Here is a 23356-nt window from a genome sequence, read left to right as displayed (position 1 = left end):
GAATCCTTCGCTATTGCAATTCGAGGCTTGAATTTTTTCTTCAGTTCTTTCAGCTTGAGAAACGCCGAGCATGTTCTTCCCTTTTGGTTTTCCATCTCCAGCTCTTCACACATGTCATTATAATACTTGACTTTATCTTCTCAAGACACCCTTTGAAATCTTCTGTTCAGTTCTACTTCATCAATTTTTCCTTTTGCTTTAGCTGCTTGACGTTTGAGAGCAAGTTTCAGAGTCTCCTTTGACATCCATCTTGGACTTTTCTTTCTTTCCTGTCTTTTCAGTGACCTCTTGCTTTCTTCATGGATGATGTCCTTGATGTCGTTCCACAACTTGTCTGGTCTTCAGTCACTAGTGTTCAATTCATCAAATCTGTTCTTCAGATGGTCTCTAAATTCAGGTGGGCTGTACTCAAGGTCATATTTTGGCTCTCCTGGACCTGCTCTGATTTTCTTTAGTTTCAGCTTGAACTTGCATAGGAGCAATTGATGGTCTGTTCCACAGTCAGCCCCTGGTCTTGTTCTGACTGATGATACTGAGCTTTTTCATCGTCTCTTTCCACAGATGTAGTCAGTTTGATTTCTGTGTGTTCCATCTGACGAGGTGCATGTGTATAGTCGCCATTTATGTTGGTGAAAGACGGTATTTGCAGTGAAGAAGTCATTGGTCTTGCACAATTCTATCATTCAATCTCTGGCATTGTTTCTATCACCAAGGCTATATTTTCCAACTGCTGATCCTTCTTCTTTGTTTCCAACTTTCACATTCCAATTGTCAGTAATTATCAATGCATCTTGATTGCATGTTTGATCAATTTCAGACTGCAGCAGCTGATAAAAATCTTCTATTTCTTCATCTTTGGCCCTAGCGGTTGGTGCTTGAATTTGTGAATAATAGTCATATTCACTGGTCTGCCTTGTAGGCTTACGGATAGTATCCTATCACTGACAGCATTGTACTTCAGGATCTTGAAATGTTCTTTTTGAAGATGAATGCAACAGTGTTCCTCTTCAAGTTGTCATTCCCAGCATAGTAGACTATATGGTTGTCCGATTCAAAATGGCCAATACCAGTCCATTTCAGCTCACTAATGCCTAGGATATCGATGTTTATGCATTCCATTTCATTTTTGACGATTTCTGATTTTCCTAGATTCATACTTCGTACATTCTAGGTTCTGATTATTAATGGCTCTTTGCAGCTGTTTCTTCTTCTTTTGAGTTGCGCCACATCAGCGAATGAAGGTCCCGAAAGCTTTACTCCATCCACGTCATTAAGGTCAACTCTACTTTCTACTTTGAGGAGGCAGCTCTTCCCTAGTCATCTTTTGAGTGCCTTCCAACCTGGGGGCTCATCTTCCAGCACTATATCAGACAATGTTCCGCGGCTGTTCATAAGGTTTTCACTGGCTAATGATTTTCAGAAGTAGACTGCCGGATCCTTCTTCCTAGTCTGTCTTAGTCTGGAAGCTCAGCTGAAACCTGTCCTCCATGGGGGACCCTGCTTGTATCTGAGTACCGGTGGCATAGCTTCCAGCATCACAGCAACACACAAGCCCCCACAGTACGACAAACTGATAGACATGTGGGGGACTTAGGGAAGTACAGTGTGTTCAATAATAAATGCAGATTACAAAATTACATTTTTTTAAGTCATAAAGAGAATTGTTGAGACCCATATTCATTTGCGTATATGATATCTTCATTTCAGTATTTTGTAGGCATCTCAGGGTCGAAATGCCCAAAACTAAACTCTTGATTTCTAACTTCTTTTCCTCCTTCTCCCTCTATTCTCTCATTTTTTTACAGATTCATAAACGGTACTTCCACCTACCCATTTTTCATGCAAGAAGCTAGGGAGTCATCTTTAACACTTACCTCACCCCCACATCTACTTCAACACCAAGTCATGCCATTTAGAACACATTTCAGATCGGTAATACTCTCTTCCCTCACTACCACCATCCCAGTTCAAGTCACTGTCCTCTCTCATGAAAAAAAAAAAAAAAACGAGGCTCTGATTGTGCTTCCTGGTTTTATTCTTGAGCTCCCCGCCAATCAAGTTTCCAGATGACAGTCACAGTGATCTTTTAAAGACATTAATTTGAATCCTGTCATTTCCCTGCGTACATCTTCACTTCTCATTGCTCTTAGAATATGATCTAAAATTCTTTTCATATGACTTGGTTCCTGTTTACTTCTTGCTTATTGAGTTTTAACCACATGAGCCACCTTTTAGTTTCTTGAAATCTCTCAGCTCTTTTTATTCTAGGGCTTATTTCTTACATGGTGTCTCCTGAGCCTCCATGGGTATTTTCCCTGCTGTTTCAGTGGCTACTCGAATGTGTGCTTCAAGTCTCAAATGCCACTTCTCCTTCAGAGAGCCCATTTTCTGACTTGCCCAGTCTAAATTGGCACCCATCTCAATACCCTATTTGAAAAAAAAGAGAAAACTGTTGTGGTCGAGTTAAGTCCAACTCATAGCAATCCTTTTGGACAGAGTAGAACTGCCCCATAAAGTTGCCAAGGAGCGCCTGGTGGATTCAAACTGCAAACCTCTTGGTTAGCAGCTGAACTCTTAACCACTATGCCTCCAGGGTTTCCCAGTACCCTATAGTTTTTGTAATCACTGTTTTCAGGATTTTTTTTGTCCTAGTGAATGGGGAGTAGGAGGGGTAGTGTTTGTATGTGTATATGAGAGATTATTTAATACATCTTCCCTGTACTAGGCTGAAAAGCTCCTTGAAAGTTGGGACCATGTTGTCTTGTTTGCTACTGTAAAGCTGGCTCAGTTCCTGGTACGCTGGACACTGTGTTTGTTGAATGAAAGTTTGGAGAAAATGTATTGAAAGGAAACATACCAGTGATTGTCTTTGAGTCGTCCATGCGCATTTTTCTGAGATTTCTACAATGAACTATTATGACCTTCTAATTAGAAAACTGGAAATATCTCTTTATCTTTGTCTATTCTTTTTGCCTTTATTAGAGAGGAGAAAGCAGATGTTATTTTGTGACTTTGAATTCTTTCTTGATACTATTGCAAAATAAGCTACTTTGATTTCGTGTGTGTGTGTGTGTGTGTGTGCATTAGGTGAAAATTTACAGAGCGAATTAGATTCCCATTCAGTAGTTTGTATATAAAGTGTTTTGTGGCCTTGGTTTCATTCCCTACTGTGTGTCAGTACTCTCCTCATTTCTGCCCTGGGTTCCTAGAAATACTTTTTACAGTTCTATATTTGCATGTTTATATTCTTTTACTTCTATTTTTAAGATGGTCTTTGTTGACGTTATCTCATTTGTATCTGTAATAAATGTATACCATCTTTTTTAACAGATAAGATAATAAGGCACAGGGCTTGTACTCTGAAGGACACTGCACATGCCATCATTGCCGCTGAATTAGATCCAGAATTCAATAAACTCTGTGAAGAAATTAAGGAAGCTAGAATGAAGAGAGGTAAGTTATAGAAATGAACTTGCCAGTGAAGCCTAGTTTGTTGTTTTCAGGCTTAACCACCGAATGGTGTTTCATTAGGGTTGCTGGTATGATGAAAATAACATATAGAGATATTTTGAGGCACAACCTTACTTAATTTCTGTTACTAATGTGTATCATGTAAATTCCCAAAGATTTTAAAAAACTTCACTTCTGTGACGAGCGCCTGGGTGATGCAAATGGTTAGGAGCTCAACTACTAGTAGAAAGGTTGGCAGCTGGAGCCCACCCAGAGGCTCCCCGAGGGACAGTTCCACTCTGCCCACATTGAGTCACCATGAATGGGAATCAACTCAACGGCAAATAATAACAACACCTACTTCTCTGAAAGTTCTAATGACAGTGCAAATAAGAGAAGTAAAGTGTTTCTTAGGGAAACTTCTGGTGCAAGAGTATATTTTTGTTAATTATTGATTTCTGTTCTTAAAGATTTAGATATACTTTTACATCTGTTTTTTTCCCCATTGAAGTTTTATTTGGAGTTTTGTTATTATAAACACAGAATTGCAAATGTGGTTTGTTCATTCAATGAACAATAAACCCTGCCCTTGAGGAATTCACACTTTATTAAAAGAGAGAAATATAAAACAAATCAAGTCCAGTGAGATGTATGCACTGGTTGAAGCACATTGAGAGCACAGAGAGGAGACATCTCCCAGTTGGGAATACAACATTTTGAATACAACATTTGTACCAGTAATCGAGCACCTAACCATTTGCGTCACCCAGGGGCTCTTCACAGAGGTAAAGTTTTTAATAATTTACATGATACACATTAGTAACAGAAATTTAGCTTTTGGACGTTGAATATAGGAGCATTCTACCTAGTGGGCTAGAGGAAGGGAGACAATGACAGGGATGGAGGCGGTATTGCCAGCAGAAGAAATAAAGGCGTGTAATAAGGCACAAAGGTGTGAAGTAGCTTGGTTTATTGGAAGAACTGTAAATTAGCATTGCTAAAGGTATACGGAATGGTGGTAGATAGGACTCAAGAGGTGAGCTGGGGCCAGGACATCAAAATTATGGAGAAACTTTTCTTCTACATCCTCAGAGAGCTCTTCCCTAACCAGCTAATGTAAAGCTGGCTGTGGTCCTCACAGCACTTAGCATTTGATTGACTTTTTTTTTTTTTTTTTCGGTCTGTCTCCTTATTCATAACTGTACTCCAATCTTTGGAACCGTGTCTTGTATATAACAGGTTTTCAAAAAATATTTGAATGCCATGCTAAGGAACTTGGACTTTATCCTGTAGTTCAGTGTTTTCCAAAATGTGTGTGCCTATTACCCATATCAGTATAGACCTAGTAAATCAGATTCTCTGAGAGTAAGGCCAAGGAATCTGCATCTTATCAAAATATTTAGGTGGTTTTTATGAACTTTCAGAACCATTATCACAGTTAGTAGGAGTTATTGGAGGACTTTAAGCAGTCGAGTGAGTTGGTCAGATTGCTTTGGCAGCAGCACATAGCATGGTCTCAGCCTGGCAGGGCTGGAAGATAAAGACTGGTTAGGAAGCTGGTGGAGCCTATTTGGAAGACACTTTGGCAGTTTCTAAAAAGTTAAACATGGATTTACTGTACCACCCAGCAATTCTATTCCTAGAAATCTACCTAAGAGAAATGAAAACATATGCCCACACAAAGACTTGTAGATGAATGTTGATAGCAGCATTATTCTTAATAACCAAAAATTGGCAACAACCCAAATGTCTATCAACTGGATAAACAAAACATGGTGTATCTATGCATTGGCATGTTATTCAGCAGTAAAAAGGAACAGGGTACTGATACATGTTACGATAAGGATTTACTTCAAAAATATTATGCTAAGTGAAAAAAGCCAGTCACAAGAGACTACATACTGTTAGATTCCATTTACATGAAGTGCCCAGGAAAGGCAGATCTATAGATACAAAACATAGGTTGGTGGTTGCCTGGGGCTATGTTCTAAAATTGGATTGCTGTCCTGATTGCATGCCTTCGTAAATTTACTAAAAATTATCATATGCTTAAAATGGGTGATTTTTATGTTATCTAAACTATAAAGCTGCTGAGGGGAGGAAAGTCATTGTAGTAGTCAGAGTTAATTAGTGAAATGGGACTGGAGCTAGAAAGGATTAATATAAAAGAGATGTAGCTGTAGGGATGGAGGGCAATGTGAAAAAAAGGAAAAGTCAAAATTGGCTGACAGATTACTGGTTGAATGATTTAGTAGATGCTAATTTTTAATACCACCAGTCCACATAGGGGATATGTAAGGATGGGCAGTTTTTTTTTTTTTTGGTAGAGAAATATAAACGAGTAACTTTAATTTGACCTATTTTTAGGATATCCAATTGGAGATATCAAGTAGGCAGTTGGATATATGTATGGGTCAGAAGCTTAAGAGATGTTTGAGCTAAAGATACAGATTTAAAAGTTATTATATAATGGTAGGGGAATCTGAAGGTATAAATGATGCATCATGGGAGAGTGTCTAGCCTAGAGTAAGGAGAAAAGAGTTTCCAGAGAGAGCCCTGACAAGAAACATCAGTGTTCAGTGACCACATAGACAAAAGGAATTTAGTGAAGAAGCTGAGATGGAATGGTTACTCTTAAGATCAATCCAGGAAAACCAAACTTACTGCAGTTTGGTGTGACAGGCAGCTGAGTAATAGCAGATGTAAACAGTTCATGTGAGCAGAGGTTAGTGGCCAGTAAACACTTACACATTCTAAGGTGGCAGGAATCATGACTTTTATATAATATGTAATCTTGTTGTCCCACAGTCATAATAATGTGAAATGGTTCCCTTTAAGAATTAAAATTAGTAAAAATAGGGCCCACTTGGGGATTAAATGTAAGCATAGCCTGCTGGGTTATTTTATTCTTAGAATTTTATATCTAGATTTTTTTTTTTTTACTATCTTAAAACAAAAGACACTATTTCCATCAGAATTGTGAACCATCCAAGTATAATTAATGACTTTAAAACTCAGTTCTGTATTTTAGACTTTTTTTTTAAACCTTGTTGGTTTATGTAGCTAGGAATATTTAAATAGGTATTGCTTATCTTCTGCTCGCAGGCTTATCAGTAACAGCAGAACAAATAAATCCTCATGGTACCGGAGCTCGGAAGACAGAAACTAGAGTTGAAGAGGCATTTCGGCACAAACAAAGAAATCCAACGGATGTCTGGCACAACTCCGCAAATAAATGTGCGTGTGAGTATTTGAGATCACGTTATCCGTTGTGGGAACTGAGGAGAATTATGCAGATTTGTTAGGAATTGGGTACACAAACCAAAGTGCTGCTGTTTTCCCATAGCTCTTTTTTATCTTTTCAGAAGTGAAGGGATTGTGGGGTAAGATGCTGAATCTGAAATACATTTCTTTACCTTGTTTGCTATATTTTATCCCCTTACAGTGCAGTTATAACTGAACTCGATTTGAATATTTTCAGGTTGAAACTTTGGATTTCGGATAGGGATGTGGAGGCAGTAGACTTTTTATCCGCTGCCTCCCCTACGCCCCCGCCCCAGCTTCACACTGTGCAGAATGTTCTCGTTACGGTGGGAAATAGAGAGTCCTGCTGTGGGAGTGGTTGATTTTGCAGCAAAAAGTTGATTTTTCTGTGAGGATATTTTGTGTTCAATTTTAAAAATCTGCCCTGCTTTCTTTGTATAGTTTTGTTTAAGCAAGACAGATTTAGAGAGGGAAAATTCAGTGTTCTAGATTTTCTTCATTCATGTTGATCTATAAATTTCTAAAAGACAAATGCTAATAAACACAGCATCTTCCTAATACAGTCCTTCTGTTTAACGGAAGATAGCTTTCCTTGGAAGAAGACGTGCTGTTCTTTTGATATACAGGTAATAATATTGCTCCAGCTGTCAATAAAGCTGGCCTGAATATGTCCTCTCACCAGTGGTAATGAACTTGTGTAAAAGAACCATACTCACTTTCTTTTTAACTTGACCTCTTTCTGGTAAGTGACATTCATATATGAGAAAGTTTGAAGACTTAATGAAGCATTTGTTTGCCATCAAACCCACTAAAACTGTTTGGCCTAGTTGTAAGAAACTCTGGTGGTGTAGTGATTACGTGCTCCACTATGAACTGAATAGTTGGTAGTTTGAACCCACCAGCCGCTCCTCGGGAGAAAGATGCGTCAGCCTGCTTCTGTAAAGATTTACAGCTTTGAAAATCCTGTGGGGCAGTTTTGCTCAGTCCTATAGGGTCTCTGGGAATTGGAACTGACTCAGCGGGAACGGGTTTGGCCTGGTTGTACATCAGATCATCACCTGAATTATGTAACATAGCACTAATTTAAACCTGGAAATCTTTTACATACTCTGCACTTCATACATATAGTTACAGAATATTGGCTTTAAGAGGCTTAAATTCCTTTAAATATTAAACACGTTCTTTTAACCTGGAAGTGTGAATTTTGTTTTCTCTTACCAGTAGATGGCATATGTGACACATTAATTGTCTCTTTTGCATGAGTTTACTTAAATCATAAATCTAAATGTCCCTGAGGGAGAGTTGCTTTCCTTAATTTTAGAAACAAGTTCCGTGGTGCCATAAAAACTGACTCTAAAGATTGTACCCTTAAATGGGCTTTTCTCACTGAGCACCTCTGAAAAAGGAAGTGGTATATTAAAGATGAGTTCTACAAACATGTACTCCTGCCATATGCCAGGTGCTGTGGAGATAGAGCAGAATAAAACAAACAAAAATCCCTGCTCTTCATGGAGCCTATATGACCAGTTTCTGTTATTTTGCCAAAATTATACTATTAGCAATGGAGGCCTGGTGTCACAGTGGTTCAGAGCTCAGTTGCTAACCAAAAGGTTGGTATTTTGAATCTACCAGCTGCTCCTTGGAAACCCTGTGGGGCAGTTCTACTCTGCCCTATAGAGTCACTGGGAGTCAGAATCGGCTCGATGGGAATGAGTTTTTTTTTTTTTTTTTTAGTTAGCGCTAAGAATGTAATGAGGGGGAAAATTCAGTTCTGGCTCCCAAAGAATAAAATATTTTCTCTGTTATTAGCCAGAATGAAAACACTAGAGGTAATCTTGCTTCAGTAGGGCTCCTGCCCCTTGCTTGGTATACTACGTGTAGAGTAATTGATCTGGCTCTTAATTGAGCAGAGTTCAACCTCTTCTTGTTCTAGAGTTAGGTGGCCTAGTGAGGAAAGAAAAAGGGAAGCTCTCATACCTGGGTTGCATGGTTAGAGAATAAGTAAGGTCACAATTTTAGGAGTAACTTGTCAGACATTAAAATCCTAACAGCTCTACTTTTTAGACAGAGCAAGCTGAATATTTTTCTTTAATCTTTAATGTGGACTAGATTAGTTTTTCATATAGTTAATGGAGTGCTTATAAATGCCCATCTCCTAACCCTGTGTCCAGCTTTTAATAATAGACAATAAGAAATTGTTTTTCTATGCTAATTACCCTATAACTGAAAATTGTAAAAATAGAAATGAATAGAGGAAAAAAGAATGAAAAGATAGTTCCAATGATAATACCATTTTGAAAGAAAATATATTTCAAGCCAGATTGACTTAATAACTTGAATTTTGGAATTGATTTCAGAAACCTTTAAAAGGTAGACATTTTCTTAAATAAGAAAGAGTAATATTTATAATGAAATTTGCCCATATCTTTTGAATAACTTGATGTCTTCATGGAGACTCAGTAGGGGTTAAAGAAGAAAAAATGAAAGAAGTTTGTAAACACACTATATACTGTTGATAGATTACACCTTCATCTTAAGCAGGTATGAGTATAAGAAACAAGGATTGTCATGAAACCATATTCCCTTCTGTCTGATGCACAGATAAGGAAATGCCACGGGAAGCTAATGGACTGATTACTTAAAAAGCAAATTTTAAACTATGGATCAAAGAATTTATACTTAGTGATCTCATACTTACACAGTGAAACCTGTGAAAGCTGGAATTCTACAGGTCTGCCTTGTTTTTCTTGGCCTCGCAAGTTTTCTACCTTCAACAGGGTGCAATCTTACTACTTTTCTATTGCTTGTTTTAGTGGAAAATATTTGCATTTTCCTTCTCTGACAGTTTTCCACCTTACATAGGTTCTGGCTTTTGCAGGTTTTACTGTATTTTATTTTAAAAATGTCATTGCCTAGGGAGTTTTTCAGTTTTGACATATTAAAAATATATATTGCCTTTTTAAATTAAGCTCGACTTGACTACTTATTACTTTCATAGTCTCAAAAAAAGGGGGGGATGATTTTCACTCTTTGATGTAAACTAAAGAGGTCCTGGTGGTACAGTGGTTAAGCACTGGCCTGCTAACTGAAAAGTCAGAGGTTTGAACCCACTAGCCACTCGGCAGGAAAAAGATGTGGCAGTCTGCTTCTGTAAAGATTGCAGCCTTGAAACCCCTACAAGGCAGTTCTCCTCTTTCGTGTAGGCTCACTATGGCTCCTTGGTGATGGGGTTAGATGTAAACTAGTATTTAGGATTTAGGGTTAGATACCAGAAGTGGTAAGGCTCTAGCTTAAGTGGTTTGGTTTAATAATTTTTGGGTTTACGTTGTCTTTATGCAAGAATCCCAAATAGCAAAATAAAAGTTAACTTCTTGTTTATTGAAGAAACAACTGGGTAGCCTTGCCTGACTACCTTTGGTACACATACAGGAAATTAAATACCCTGGGTCTGTTGTCACCTGAAAGCTCCAGCTCCTTACTCAGAAAGCTGATGATAGGTCCTAGTATCTAAGAGTATAATTCTTATAACTTTTTAAGGTCTCCCTTTACACTTAACTCACTAAGTAATTTATTTTTAGTGTTTTGTTAATGCTGTTATTGTTGCTGTCTTGATAACAGAGGACTTAATTTTCTCATGTACTCCCAATTAACTACTTTGCAAGAAATTGATGCTGCTTGGTGAGTTGTTTGTGCTAGAAGAGGCTAACGGTTGGTTAACCAGTCGTCCATATAACCTTTATAGGGTTTTTGTCCATGACCATGCTTACTATGAGTGATTCCTTCCTCTGGAAGGAGAGACAGTAACGATTTCCTAGTGGGGCTACCGGTAACTATTCTGTCTTCCTACACTTGACATGCCTTCATTTCCTTTCATAGTTTAGGAGCTATCTTTTGGGTGATCTAGCTGGCAAAACACCTACCTTCCTAGTGGAAAACCAGAGCTGTGGACCCAAGCCTTCCGGGCAGCCTAGCAATGTGGTCGTTTCCTAAGTGTGTGTATTGTATGCCTGGCCCCTGGATGCTGAGAATTAGGAACAGCTATAAAGTAGAATTAGACTCTAGGGTAATAAAAAATATTAATGCTGAGTAAACTTATACAGGAAATAAATTTTTTAAAAAGAATATTCATTTTCTGATTTCATATCCCTCCCAGCTGCAAATTGTGAGGATTAATCAGCACAAATGTCAAGGGCGAAGTAGTTTTTGTTTGTGTGTTGCATGAGTATGGGTTTACTTTCTTTTGGGTCCTAGCTAATAAACATTTGTAAAACAAGTATTATATTCCAAGTTCTACATAGCTTTTTTTTTCCTCTTATAAAACAGTTCGGGTTCGGAGAAAATCAAGGCGGCGGTCGCAGTGGGGTAAAGGAATTATTAAGAAAAGGAAAGTCAATAATTTAAAAAAAGATGAAGACGACCCCAAATTTGCAGATTTTGAGAACCATACGGAAGACAGGAAATTGCTAGAGAATGGAGAGTTTGAGGTCAGCACTGACTGCCATGAGGAAAATGGAGAAGAAACTGGAGACTTATCTATGACCAATGATGAGTCATCGTGTGACATCATGGACATGGACCAGGGGCAGAGGCTTAACAACGGAGCAGGCACAAAGGAGAACTTTGCATCAACTGAAGAGGAAAGTTCTAATGAATCCCTGCTCGTCAACAGCAGCAGTTCTCTAAATCCAGAACAGACATCTAGGAAAGAGCCTTTCCTTAAAGGAAACTGTCTAAATGGTGAGGCCTCCACTGACAGTTTTGAAGGAATTCCAGTTCTGGAGTGTCAGAATGGCAAAGCTGAAGTAATTTCTTTCTGTGGTAGTGGAGATAAATGTAGTTCTGAACAAAAGACCCTTCTGGAGGACCAGTCAAAAGAAAAACCAGAAACTTCAAAGGAGAATGATGGAGATGACCCTGAGAAACTAGAGGCACTAGACTGTAGCAATAATGAGAAGTTAGAACCTGGCCCCGATGTGGAGGTGAAAGATGCGGAACTGGATAAAGAAGGTAAAGCTAATGTTCTTTTTTAAATCGTCTGTGAAGGCTTGAACCCCAGAGTTAATTCATTGCATGTTTTATCTATTCCCTACTAGCAACAGTTGATGAGTAATTATACCCCTTTGAGAATCTGTTAAATTCTCACTCCTTTCCCTACAGAAAGCTTCAGAGGGTTTGAAGTCCAGGATGCATTGCCTCCTTACCTCCTACCTGATTATCACCCCTGTTCTAAAGGATTTATGACTAAAAGCTGAGTAAATCCACAGATATTAAGAAGATGGAATTATAACAGAAGAGTTATGGGGGTGAGGTGAGAGTGGGCAGAGAAGGCTTAGATATTAGTAGCAGCGTTAGGAAGAGTCATCTCAACCTAGATTAAATCACCACTTCCGCTCATTATAATCATGTGACTTTGAGCTAGTCACTTACATTCTCCCCATTTTTTCATCTTTTAAATTAAACTTCAGAATGGCCTTGTTGCTGGGATTAAATAAATCAGCATATTGCCTGGTATGAAACCTGGAACATACTGAAGTATATTCATTCCAGGCAATCAGTGTTAGTTGAATCTGAGGAATGTTTGATCTAAGAGGCTCCATTGCTTTCTAAGGAAAGAAGCAGAACTCTAATTGCCAACTTCCCTTGTTCCCACAGAGTCAGAGCATTCTGCTAGCACCTAACTTCTATGGCTCTGTGATTTTAGAAGAAGCAGAAAAGGGGAGCTGAGAGTTCCTAGCTTCTCTTTGTTTATCAGATTAGGGCAGAGTGAGTTGGATATCTACCTCGCACAATATGCATTTCCCTCCTGGGCAGCTACTCCTCTTGTCACTTATCACTGTCACTATGCTATCTTGAAAATGTATGATGTTCTCTAGATTGTATGGAGCACACAGCTAGGATTTGGGCTTGGTGGGAAAAGTTTTCCTGACAGTGTTTTGAGCCCTTTAGCAGAAATAGGAAGTAGGAAAGTTTTATTCAAAATCTTAAAATTCTTCTAATGGATAAAGAGAGATTTACTGCTACTTGTTGAGTATTTTTCTTTTTTCCTCAATATTTAATAGTAGAAAGTAGTTTTAAGAGCAATATTTATTCTGGGTTATCATTTAGACAGAACTTTAAAATTGCGTTAGAGGTAAGGTTAAGTAATGAAGGGCACAGAGCTGGAAAAGGGGAGACATTTAAGGTGTTTGAAGGCAGAATGGATGTGAGGGGAGAAATCTCTTTTCAGGCTATTTTACTATAAGATTTCAGTAAGCTTGCAGAAAAGGCTTAAATTAATACTAGGCTTAACTGATGATCTAAAAGTGTTAAGATAATTTGTTGTGTAAAAGCTTTACTTGAAGTTTTAATTTGGAATTGTCAGGGTATTATTACCTAGTGCACTGGTTCCTAGTCCAAGTTTTCAGGCCCATAGAAGTCCAAAGATGTATAATAATGAGGATCTATATGGCCTTAACAAAAAAACTCTGGCATAGCTTTTTTGAGCTATATAAAGTCTGCATACTTTAAAGCTTCCTGAAATATAACATTTCTCAAATGTATCATAGTATACATATTTCTTTAGTGCTTATCTGTAGAGCAGGCCCTAATGAGAAGAAGGAAGAACGTTTAAAGGCTTGGGAGTAAGAGGCCTAAAGTCAGAAGGAGAGGGAAGATTCTCCTTAGTGTCCCTGACATGAGCCAGGTCCTGTATAAAATTCTGAAACAGTCCAAGTTTGTCTTTGTGTTCCTTCCCTCTCAGCCTCCTCTCAGAGTTTTCCTACTTTGAAGATCATAGGGCTTGATGATCTACACAGGGCTCCACCCTGCAAAGTGTCTGCTGCTGTGAAATTATGCTCGCCCATCTCAACATGTCTGTTTTGGCTGGTCTCAGCAAGACATTAGGAAGAAAGTAATTAGATTATAGTAATTCGCTCTAAGGTAGGAAAGAACATTAGGCTTATTACACTTAAAAATAATAGGTTTACATTTTTAAGAGAAAAAATGTTATAACCCAGATCAATCTCTAATAGAATTTTTAGGCAGTGTAAAAGAAAAAATGAGAATTTCAAGCAATATTGAGGAAAATATTTTAGGTTGAGAAGCAAATGTATAGACAGATTGGTTCCACTGTGTGTTTGTGTCTCTTTTTCGAGATTGCTTCCCTTCTTCCAATTCTGAAAGCTCCAAATTTTTAAATGATGGCTATCTTAAAGAGAGTGAGGCTGTTTATAAGTCAGTTCCACTGTGTATTTGTATCTCTTTCTCTAGATTGCTTCCCTTCTTCCAATTCTGAAAGCTCCAGATTTTTAAATGATGGCTATCTTAAAGAGAGTGAGGCTGTTTATAACTCAGTGCTTTGGAGATGAAGATTTTTATCTTCCTTTTAGTGGATACGCTTATTAGATGATATTCTAGTATGACTTGGCTTTCATAGTTGTGGTTTAGTTCTCCTTAATTGGGGTTACTTTTCTTACCAAAAAATAATTTAAAGAATACTTATGCTCTCCCTCATTCCAAAAAAGAATGCGTGGTGAGTAAAAGAATTCATAGTTGCTTAAGCCTGATTTTTCTTAACTTTACTTGCTATAGACTTTTTTTCCCCCCCTGCAACTGTAGGTGTTTCTAAAGGAAAGAAATATCGTAAGTTAATTTTAGAACAGGCTAAAACGACTAGCCTGGAACTGGTTCCAGAAGAGCCATCTGAGCCTGTGCCACCTCTTATAGTTGACCATGAGAGATTGAAGGTAAGCCTGTTTCCAATCAGTTTTAAAATAAGTGGAAAGAGATTTGAATATGTCTGTAGGCAGTTGAATAAAGCTAGTTTTGGATGCTTTAACCTAGGAATAGAAGTGCCTCAGAGCTTCTACTAAAAAAGAGTTATGTGTATTCTGAAGGCTTGAGAAATAGAGCAAATGGTCTTGGTAATAAACTAAGTTCTAAAGTCTTCCAACTGCAGGCGTCACTGTTAATGCCACGGCCTTATGATGCCTGTTGCATAGACATTTGAATAAAACTTTCAGTTTGACCAGTGAAATAAAATGTCATTTTATTCTGTTTTCTTCTCATTTTTCTTAGAAATTGCTTGATTTGTTGGTAGATAAAAGCAACAATCTGGCAGTTGATCAACTGGAGAGGTTATATTCCCTTCTTAGTCAGTGCATCTACCGTCATCGTAAAGATTATGACAAATCACAACTTGTAGAGGTAAGCTAGTTTATTATTCTGTTTTTTAAAATAAACAAATGCATGCTTTCATTATCCCAAGGAAACGAGAAAAAAAGTTATTTTGCTATAGCCTTTATCTTTCTTCAAGTAACTGAAGAATGTTTTGAAGATTTAAGATTAGAAGAATCATTAAGAGTTGTGGTTTGAAAAATAAAGTCTTCCTGTACCATTTGGTCTCAGGCCAGAAGTAACCTGGGATTCCTTACTATGGCAAAACACAGGAATTCATGGTGTTCAGGGTTGGTACATGCATACCAACCCAACCAGCCGGCCAGCCAGTTGCCATCAAGTTAATTCAGACTCATGGACACCCCAAGTGCGTCAGTGTAGAACTGTGCTCCATAAGGTGTTCAGTGGCTGATTTTTCAGAAGTGGATCACCATGCCTTTTTTCCAAGGCTCGTGTGGGGAGACTTGAACCTCCAATCTTTCAGTTAGCAGCCAAGCACATTAACCATTTCAATCACCCAGGGATTCCATACACAGAATAGTATGTCACAGTCCTCCCCTCCCTTTCTCATTATTGACATCGCTGGCTGAGTCCTATTAAATGTGGGCATGGCCTAACAGCCCTTTCCACACAGTCCTTACCACTGCTCCCTGGGCAGCCATTGCTGATCAAAAGGAGCTGGCATAGGCAATGAGACTTATTTGCCACCCAATTAATGATTAGAAGAGAACTGAAAGGTCATCTCATTTCATTAGATTCGTTGTTGTTGTTGTTAGTTGGCACCGAGTCAGTTCCGACTCATAGCGACCCTGTGTACAACAGAGTGAAGCGCTGCCCGGTCCTGCGCCATCCTCACAGCTGTTGCTATGCATGAGCCTGTCGTTGCAGCCACTGTGTCAGTCCATCTCACTGAGCATCTTCCTCTCTTTGTCTGACCCTCTCCTTCAGCAAGTGTGATGACCTTGTCCAGGGACTGGTCCCTCCTGGTAACACGTCCGGAGTACGTGAGAAAAGTCTCGCCATCCTTGCTTCTAAGGAGCATCCTGGCTGTACTTCTTCCAAGACATCACTAGATCTAGTTCTGTTAAATATCCACACCAAAGAGAGTGGTTGTCCTTTTGCTTAGACACTTAATAGAGGCAGACTGTTTCCTTTCTTGACAACTCTGGACCATAAGACAGTTGTCCCTTATAAATATAATGAGCTTATATTTGTTCATATAATTTACATCATTAAGCCCCATTTCTTTGTTTTGAGGTCATCTAAGCTAATGTATTCCTTGACCCACCCATTAAAAGGCTAAGTGACTAAATTAGACTCTCTTGGCTCATTTGCCTGTTAGTTTATCTGATGGTCCATCTATTAAATATTTATTGAGTACCTTCAGTGTCAGATACTGTCCTAGGCATTTGGGTTACAAAAATGAATAAAACGAAGTCCCTGTGCTCAAGGAGCATTTCTAGTATATTAAGATTCATATATAAAGCATATGATTATGTTTCATGTGTAATAAGAAATATTGGACTGGAATTAAAGCAAGATTATCTTTTAATCACATTTTTAAAAATTACATTTATATGAAGCTATACTAAGTCATTATACATAAGTAAACTACAGAAAAGCACAAACAAGAAAATAAAAGTATCACCTATGTCACTGTCTAGAGGAAACTAGTCAGCGTTAATCTTTTAGAATATCTTCCATCTTTTCAAAGCATCTGGATGTACATAATATGTGTATAAGTGTATGAATATATATTTTAAAATTGGAATCATATTGTATATTCTGGTTCATAACCTGATTTTTTTTTTTCTAGCCAGCAATATATGATAAAACATTAAGCGGAAGCTATTTTGATTAATCATATAGAACTTTTTGATGAGATGATAATCTGCTAGTGTAGCCTGCTAGTAGTTTTATGGAGATACAAAATCTCTTTGGAGATGTTTAAAGGAAGTAAAAGAAACCAAAGGTATTAGATGTATTTGACATTTGCCCATCTAAATCGAATGAGTTGGGGTGGAGTTCTTTACATTTTCTTATTCTAGAACCTCTTTTTTAAGTGATTGAGTTTTCATTTGCTTGGGTAGATTGAATACTCCAGCAATGAAACATCTCTCAGTATGAGACTTGGAAGTCTTGTAATCTATAGGGTCACTTTATGGAAGGAAGCAGATGAGAATCAGCAGTGAGTGACTTTCCTGGTGGGTGGTGATGGCAGCAACTCATTCTGGCTCTTTTCCTCCTCTTTTCAGCAGTGGTTGGAGTGGTTAGAAATGGGAAGAGAGTGCATTCTACTTTTTGACATAAGCCTCCCTACACTAAATGCATTTATTTTGTTTTGGGACTAAATGCATTTATTTTGTTTTGGGAGCTAGTAGAATGTCTTCCCCGAGGAAGGGCTCAGACTCTGGGGTGAGGCTGCCTGTATTTAAATCCTGACTCTGCCACTGCCTATTAACTGGCAAATATTTCTCCTCTCTGTGCCTCAGTTTTCTCACCTATAAATAAGGCTCATAGTAATACCTATCTTGAGGGTTTTTGTGGGATTAAATGAATTTATGTGTATACAAATTAATAGTATCTGGCATAGTAAATACTTATTGAGTGTTACCATCATCATCCTGATTAGTCTAAATAAAATAGAAGGCAGATAGTTTTACAGAGTAGTTGTATTATAATCAGGAAAATATTTGAAGTTTAACTTCTATCTCAATTTCTTTCTTTAAAAAGTTAATATTAAAGTGAATGCTCCCATAAGGAGGAACAATTTTGTCTTTCCAGTAATAAATAACATGCATTTTTTTCTCCCTTATAGGAGATGGAAAGAACAGTTCATATGTTTGAGACATTCCTATGAACTTCTCAAGATGAGTGGTTTATCCTCTCCAATCTGCTCCTGACAGAGCAGTCTTCTGAGCCATTCAATTTCCGATTGCACCAATTATGTGCAGAGCCTTAGTCTTAAGTGCTCTCTCACTCATTCTTTCTCTCTGTTGAATTTGGTGCTATTGTCTCAGGTACCTGAAACCAACCAGCCTACAAGAACCAAACAGAACTTCAGAAATATGTTGTATTTTCCACAAATAAAAAAATACAACCCCGCAGCTTGGAGATTTTGGTGCTACAGAAACTGCTCTTACTTCTGCTCCTCTTTTCATGCACTCTCTTCTGGAGACTTTTCTCCTAGGGAGCAGACCAGCAAACACAAGGAAACTGGACAGGGCAGTTCTAACCATGTTGAATTGTTTAAACAGTGGGCAACCAAATTTTTTTTTTTTCCTCCTTTCTGCCCCTTTTATCATTTGTTTTCTGATTCTCTGGGTAATGGACTGAAACCTGTTTTGGAGTTGGCTATTATTTTTTTTTTATGGTATATTCTGGTGGGAAACTGAAGAAACTGGGTGAAATTAGGCTTTTTAGAACTGCCTTCAATGTGCCTTTTTATTCATTTGAGAAAGATAAGGCTAAACAGATGGATGGGCTTGTTTGTAGCCAATGACAGAATGTTTTCTTTGGTCATAATCTTGAAAATAAGTTTTGATACTCTGTGTCATTAAGAAGCAACCAGTATTTTGGTATAAAATGCCTATCTTGCTCTCAAAACTCAATCAAGATACTCAGTAAGCCACACAATATACTAAAATGGTAAGTTTTCCTGTGTGGTCTATTTCTGTTGAAGAAACATGTACTAAAGCCACAATAGTTAACAAAGAATTCACATGCCACAGAAAAGCTCATACGTTTTTCAATATTGCTGACAGTGATGACCAGAAAATAGATACCGGCCATTCTTTCTTCTGTTGGTGGCAATTTAATAGTTGTTTATGTTTGAGTTCCCAGAGAAAAATGATTTTCATTTATAGTAAATCGTTACAGTTTTGTTTTAAAGCCAGGACTTGCCAAATGGACAGAATAGAGAGGAATTTGTCAGAAACTTCATAAAGTTCATTTTCTATATGTATAATTGCAAGAGCACTCTGGTATAGTCCTTGAATAACAGTATTAATGTTTAAATCCCTTCCCATAATCTTAACCTTCACAAATACTCATTTGATTGGAACCCATTTTGGATCTTGTTGAGTGATTTCTGTAAATTGTACTTAAAAAAAAATTTTTTTTTTTACCTAATATTAATTATGGGTTACTGGTTTTTACAAAAACCTTTCTACAAATTTGGAGACACAGTCTAGGCAGTTGCAAAGAGGCAAAGGGAGTACAGTGACATTTTTTATCTGATGATTTTTAAACAAAAAAGTAGAAAATTTTGCCTAACGTTGGCTTGATATCTTCATTCATAATAGCCGTTAGCTGCAGGTGTGACTTTTCCAATATATGCAACATATGTAGTTTGGGTTTTAATTAGAGCAAAAGGTCTTGAACTACTGCAGAGATACTGAGCTACCTCAGCTTTTTGTATTTGTTACCAACAGTGCTTACAGAGTCCTGTAATCACTTTGCCACCGTTTACATGCTGAAGCTAAGGTACTTGTCTCCTTGTCTCTGGCTCTTTCTAGTGTGCTGTTTGCCTGTGCAGAAAGCACATGTTGGCCTTAGGCTACTGCAGTAATCTTAAATGCTTCTTTGTATTTGCATTTACATTTTACGCCTTCTAATTCTAACCTAATTTTTTAAAATGCCACTTATTTTCTTTATACCTAGTCTATGAAGTTTTCATAATATTCAGTTAATCATATAATTCCAGAATCTACCCGTATAGACACACTGTATTTTTAAGGTAGGCAAGTGCGATTAACGATGAACCATTTTAAAGGGGAGGTTATTTGAAACCTCCGATTTTGATTATTGGAAGGATTTTCATGCTTTCTTTAATATTTATTACCATCATACCAGTTCAAACTATTTTAATGTCTGATACATTAGCATTTTGTATTTTGATGGAAATTGTTACAGAATTTAAAGATTTGATGAAATAAGATGTAGCAGATTTTTGTAGCAAGTTTCTGGTAAAAGGGTTTTTTGCAAGTCTCAGGTTCTTGCGGCACTTTTTTTTTTTTTTTAATATTTATTCCAGTTACTCTAATTCAGAGCGGTTCTGTTCAAGTAACAGCAGCACTTGTGAAAGGAAAAATATACACGTTCTTAGTAGGTTACTAAATTTGTGCAAGTTAATTAAGATTTTAGCCATCAGTGAGTTCGACAAGGGAAATTTATTTATTTTCAGCTTTAAAATGCTTCCAGAAGATCAGGATTTTTTATTTTAACCTTAATGTAGGTGGAGAAATAGGAAGCAACCTCAGTATGATAGGAACTGCCACTTCGAACAGTTTAGGTCTTTAAGAGAAAGCCAGTTAAGGCCATGGGGAGAAAAATGAGCTGAAATTGTACCAACTCCTCTGGCCACCTTTCCCCTCAAAATGAAACATACAACACCAGTTTTGCTTATTTTACAGATATCTGGTGGTTTTATAGTTTAAAGCAACTTCTGAAATTACCCAAGTGGACTCAATTTTGTGTACCTTTTTGTAAGTTCTTAATTTTTGCTATATAGCATTGGCAAAAAATATGTACAAATTGACCTCTGTTCTTATCTCCTGTTGTGAGCATTATAAACGATAAGCTCCTGTGTAAAATCTTGCTCTCAGATCAGTAAAATATGTGTCACAGCACAGCCCAGCAATAGTTAACGCTCAGCTGTGGGGACCACGGGAGCTGTTTTGAAGATGATGGAACGCACTCTGGTTGAAACTGATGGCTGTGGAGTTAATTGTGTTTTTGAGCTTGAGTCTCACCTGTGATTAATTTTTTTTTTTTTCCTTTTAACATCCTTTCATGACTTGATTTTTCTCATATGCCAATATATTTGTAGGTTTACTGGATTTTATTTTTAAGGATTGGGGTGGTAATTCCTTATCTTCCCATTTTTTTGATTAAGTTGGTTCGGCTATGGTGCTATTCAGTAGGTATTTTCATTGTCAGGTCCCGTAGCTGAATGCCATTATTATTATTATTTGTAATCACATTGTAAACTTGAATTTGGGCTTGTACCTGCATCTTATGTATTTTGTACATTCGGTTACTTAGACTTTGGGAGTCCTATTTGGTTTCAGTCATATATGTCTACTTCGTAGGTTAAGTAGACTTCATCAACTATGGTCTATTTTGGATTTGTAGCTTAATTTAGAATTGTGTTAAATTGATGTTTTGCGTTTTGACTTCATTTTACATTAGTTTGAAGTAAATTATTTAATTTTTGAATTCTGGAATTTTGAACATTTACTGTAATTTGTAATATAACTGCTGTGAAATACTTGAATAAAGCTGACAAGAAAAACGTCTTTTTTTAGATTGACTGTGATTATTGTCGCAAGTGAAGTGCTGCTATTCTAGTTGAACTCATCCATTCTACATGTTGGCATATTGATGTTTATTAAACACCACAAGAATCTTGTTACATGTTCCTTTTAGATTTTAGGTAGCCCTGAGTATTAGTTGAAAGCTTTTCTGTCGAGAAAGTGTAGGTTTAATCTCAAATGAACTTTGTCTAAAATATGTTGTGTAGAAGCAAATGAATTACTTCTGAAATTTGTTTTTCTAATTGGAAGATTATGTTACAGTATATTTTCAGGTAATGTGGTTCATTTATTTTATAGTGTTTCCCCTTTATCAGGCTGTAATCAGCCTAATTTGAACAGTATATAAAATGTAAATATGGAGAGGGATTTCATACCAGAATTTTGAAGGGCTTGCTTCTAAGCGAATAGGCTATATTCTTGGCTGTAGAATGCCAGTGGCATTCTATTTGCCCTTTGCTTCTATCTGGCTTTTCTAGTGTCTGGACCCACTTTACCAAAACTTTTTCTTTATTTCTTGTGATCCTTCCTATTGTTATGTGCCGTCGACTCGGCTCCGACTCATAGCAACCCTTTGTACCACAGAACGAGACGTTGCCTGATCCTGCACCATCCTTACAATCGTTGTTATGCTTGAGCCAGTTGTTGCAGCCACTGTGTCAGTCCATCTCATTGAGGGCCTTCCTCTTTTCTGGTAACTCTGTACTTTACCAAGCATGATGTCCTTCTCCAGGGACTGATCCCTCATGACAACACGTCCAAAGTATGTAAGACGCAATCTCACCATACATGTTTCTAGGAAGCATTCTGGTTGTACTTCTTCCAAGACAGATTTGTTCATTCTTTTGACAGTCCATGGTATACTTGATATTCTTCACCAACAGCACAATTCAAAGGCATCAATTCTTCTTCCATCTTCGTTATTCATTGTCCAGCTTTTACATGCATATGATGCAATTGAAAATACCATGGCTTGGGTCAGGCACACCTTAGTCTTCAAGGTGACATCTTTGCTTTTCAACACTTTAAAGAGGTCCTTTGTAGCAGATTTGCCAAATGCAATGAGTCTCTTAATTTCTTGACTGCTGCTTCCATGGGTGTTGATTGTGGATCCAAGTAAAATGAAATCCTTGACGACTTCAATCTTTTCTCCGTTTATCATGATATTGCTCTTTGGTCCAGTTGTGAAGATTTTTGTTTTCTTTCTGTGGAGGTGTAATCCGTACTGAAGGCTGTGGTCTTTGATCTTCATCAGTAAGTGCTTCAAGTCCTCTTCACTGTCAGCAAGCAAGGTTGTGTCATCTGATGCCCCGTTCGTCTTCAAATAATCCAGCTTCTCAAATTATTTGCTCAGCATACAGATTGAATAGGTATGGTGAAAGAATACAGCCCTGACACACACCTTTCCTGACTTTAAACCACACAGTATCCCCTTGTTCTGTCCGAACAACTGCCTCTTGATCTATGTACAGGTTCCTCAAGAGCACAATTAAGTATTCTGGAATTCATATGCTTCACAATGTTACCCGTAATTTGTTATGATCCACACAGTCAAATGCTTTTGTGTAGTCAATAAAACACAGGTAAACATGCTTCTGGTTTTCTCTGCTTTCAACCAGGATCCACCTAATATCAGCAATGATATCCCTGGTTCCATGTCCACTTCTGAATCTGGCCTGAATTTCTGGCAGCTCCCTGTCGATTTGACATACTGCTGCAGCTTTTGAATGATCTTCAGCAAAGTTTTGCTTGTGTGTGATATTGATGTCGTTCGGTAATTTCCGCACTTGGTCGGCAGGTAGCTGTCTTCCAGATTTCTTGGCGTAGACAAGTGACCACTTCCAGTGCTGCATCCGTTTGTTGAAACATCTCAGTTGGCATTCCGTCAATTCCCGGAGCCTTGTTTTTCGCCAATGCCTTCAGTGCACTTGGACTTCTTCCTTTAGTACCATCGGTTTCTGATCATATGCTCCCTCTTGAAATGCTTGAACGTTGACCAATTCTTTTTGTTATAATGACTCTGTGTATTCCTTCCATCTTTTTTGATGCTTCCTGCATCGTTTAATGTTTTTCCCATGGAGTCCTTCACTATTGCAACTTGAGGCTTGAATTGTTTCTTCAGTTCTTTCAGCTTGAGAAATGCCGAGCATGTTCTTCCCTTTTGGTTTTCTATC

The 23356-nt window shown here is 37.7% G+C and overlaps 1 protein-coding gene across 6 annotated transcripts in view; it reads left to right on the top strand.

Annotated features, from left to right (window-relative positions):
* Positions 1-21167, top strand: part of ATAD2B (ATPase family AAA domain containing 2B) — a 181073-nt gene extending 159906 nt beyond the window's left edge. For 4 of the 6 annotated variants that reach the window (XM_064295086.1, XM_023550459.2, XM_003411911.4 and 1 more), the window contains exons 23-28: positions 3331-3453; positions 6556-6693; positions 11038-11721; positions 14311-14438; positions 14770-14898; positions 17687-21167. In XM_064295086.1, the coding sequence (XP_064151156.1) occupies positions 3331-3453; positions 6556-6693; positions 11038-11721; positions 14311-14438; positions 14770-14898; positions 17687-17728 (1244 nt within the window). In that variant the 3' untranslated portion in view covers positions 17729-21167. Of the gene's footprint in view, positions 1-3330; positions 3454-6555; positions 6694-11037; positions 11722-14310; positions 14439-14769; positions 14899-17686 lie in introns of those variants that run through there. The other 2 variants (XM_023550458.2, XM_064295085.1) reach the window with 2 other exon arrangements.
* Positions 21168-23356: the final 2189 nt, after the last annotated feature.

Source organism: Loxodonta africana, chromosome 12 (assembly GCF_030014295.1).
Source record: "Loxodonta africana isolate mLoxAfr1 chromosome 12, mLoxAfr1.hap2, whole genome shotgun sequence".
NCBI lineage: Eukaryota > Metazoa > Chordata > Mammalia > Proboscidea > Elephantidae > Loxodonta > Loxodonta africana.
Note: the sequence above shows the minus strand (reverse complement) of the source record. Positions and strands in the feature narration are given on the sequence as shown.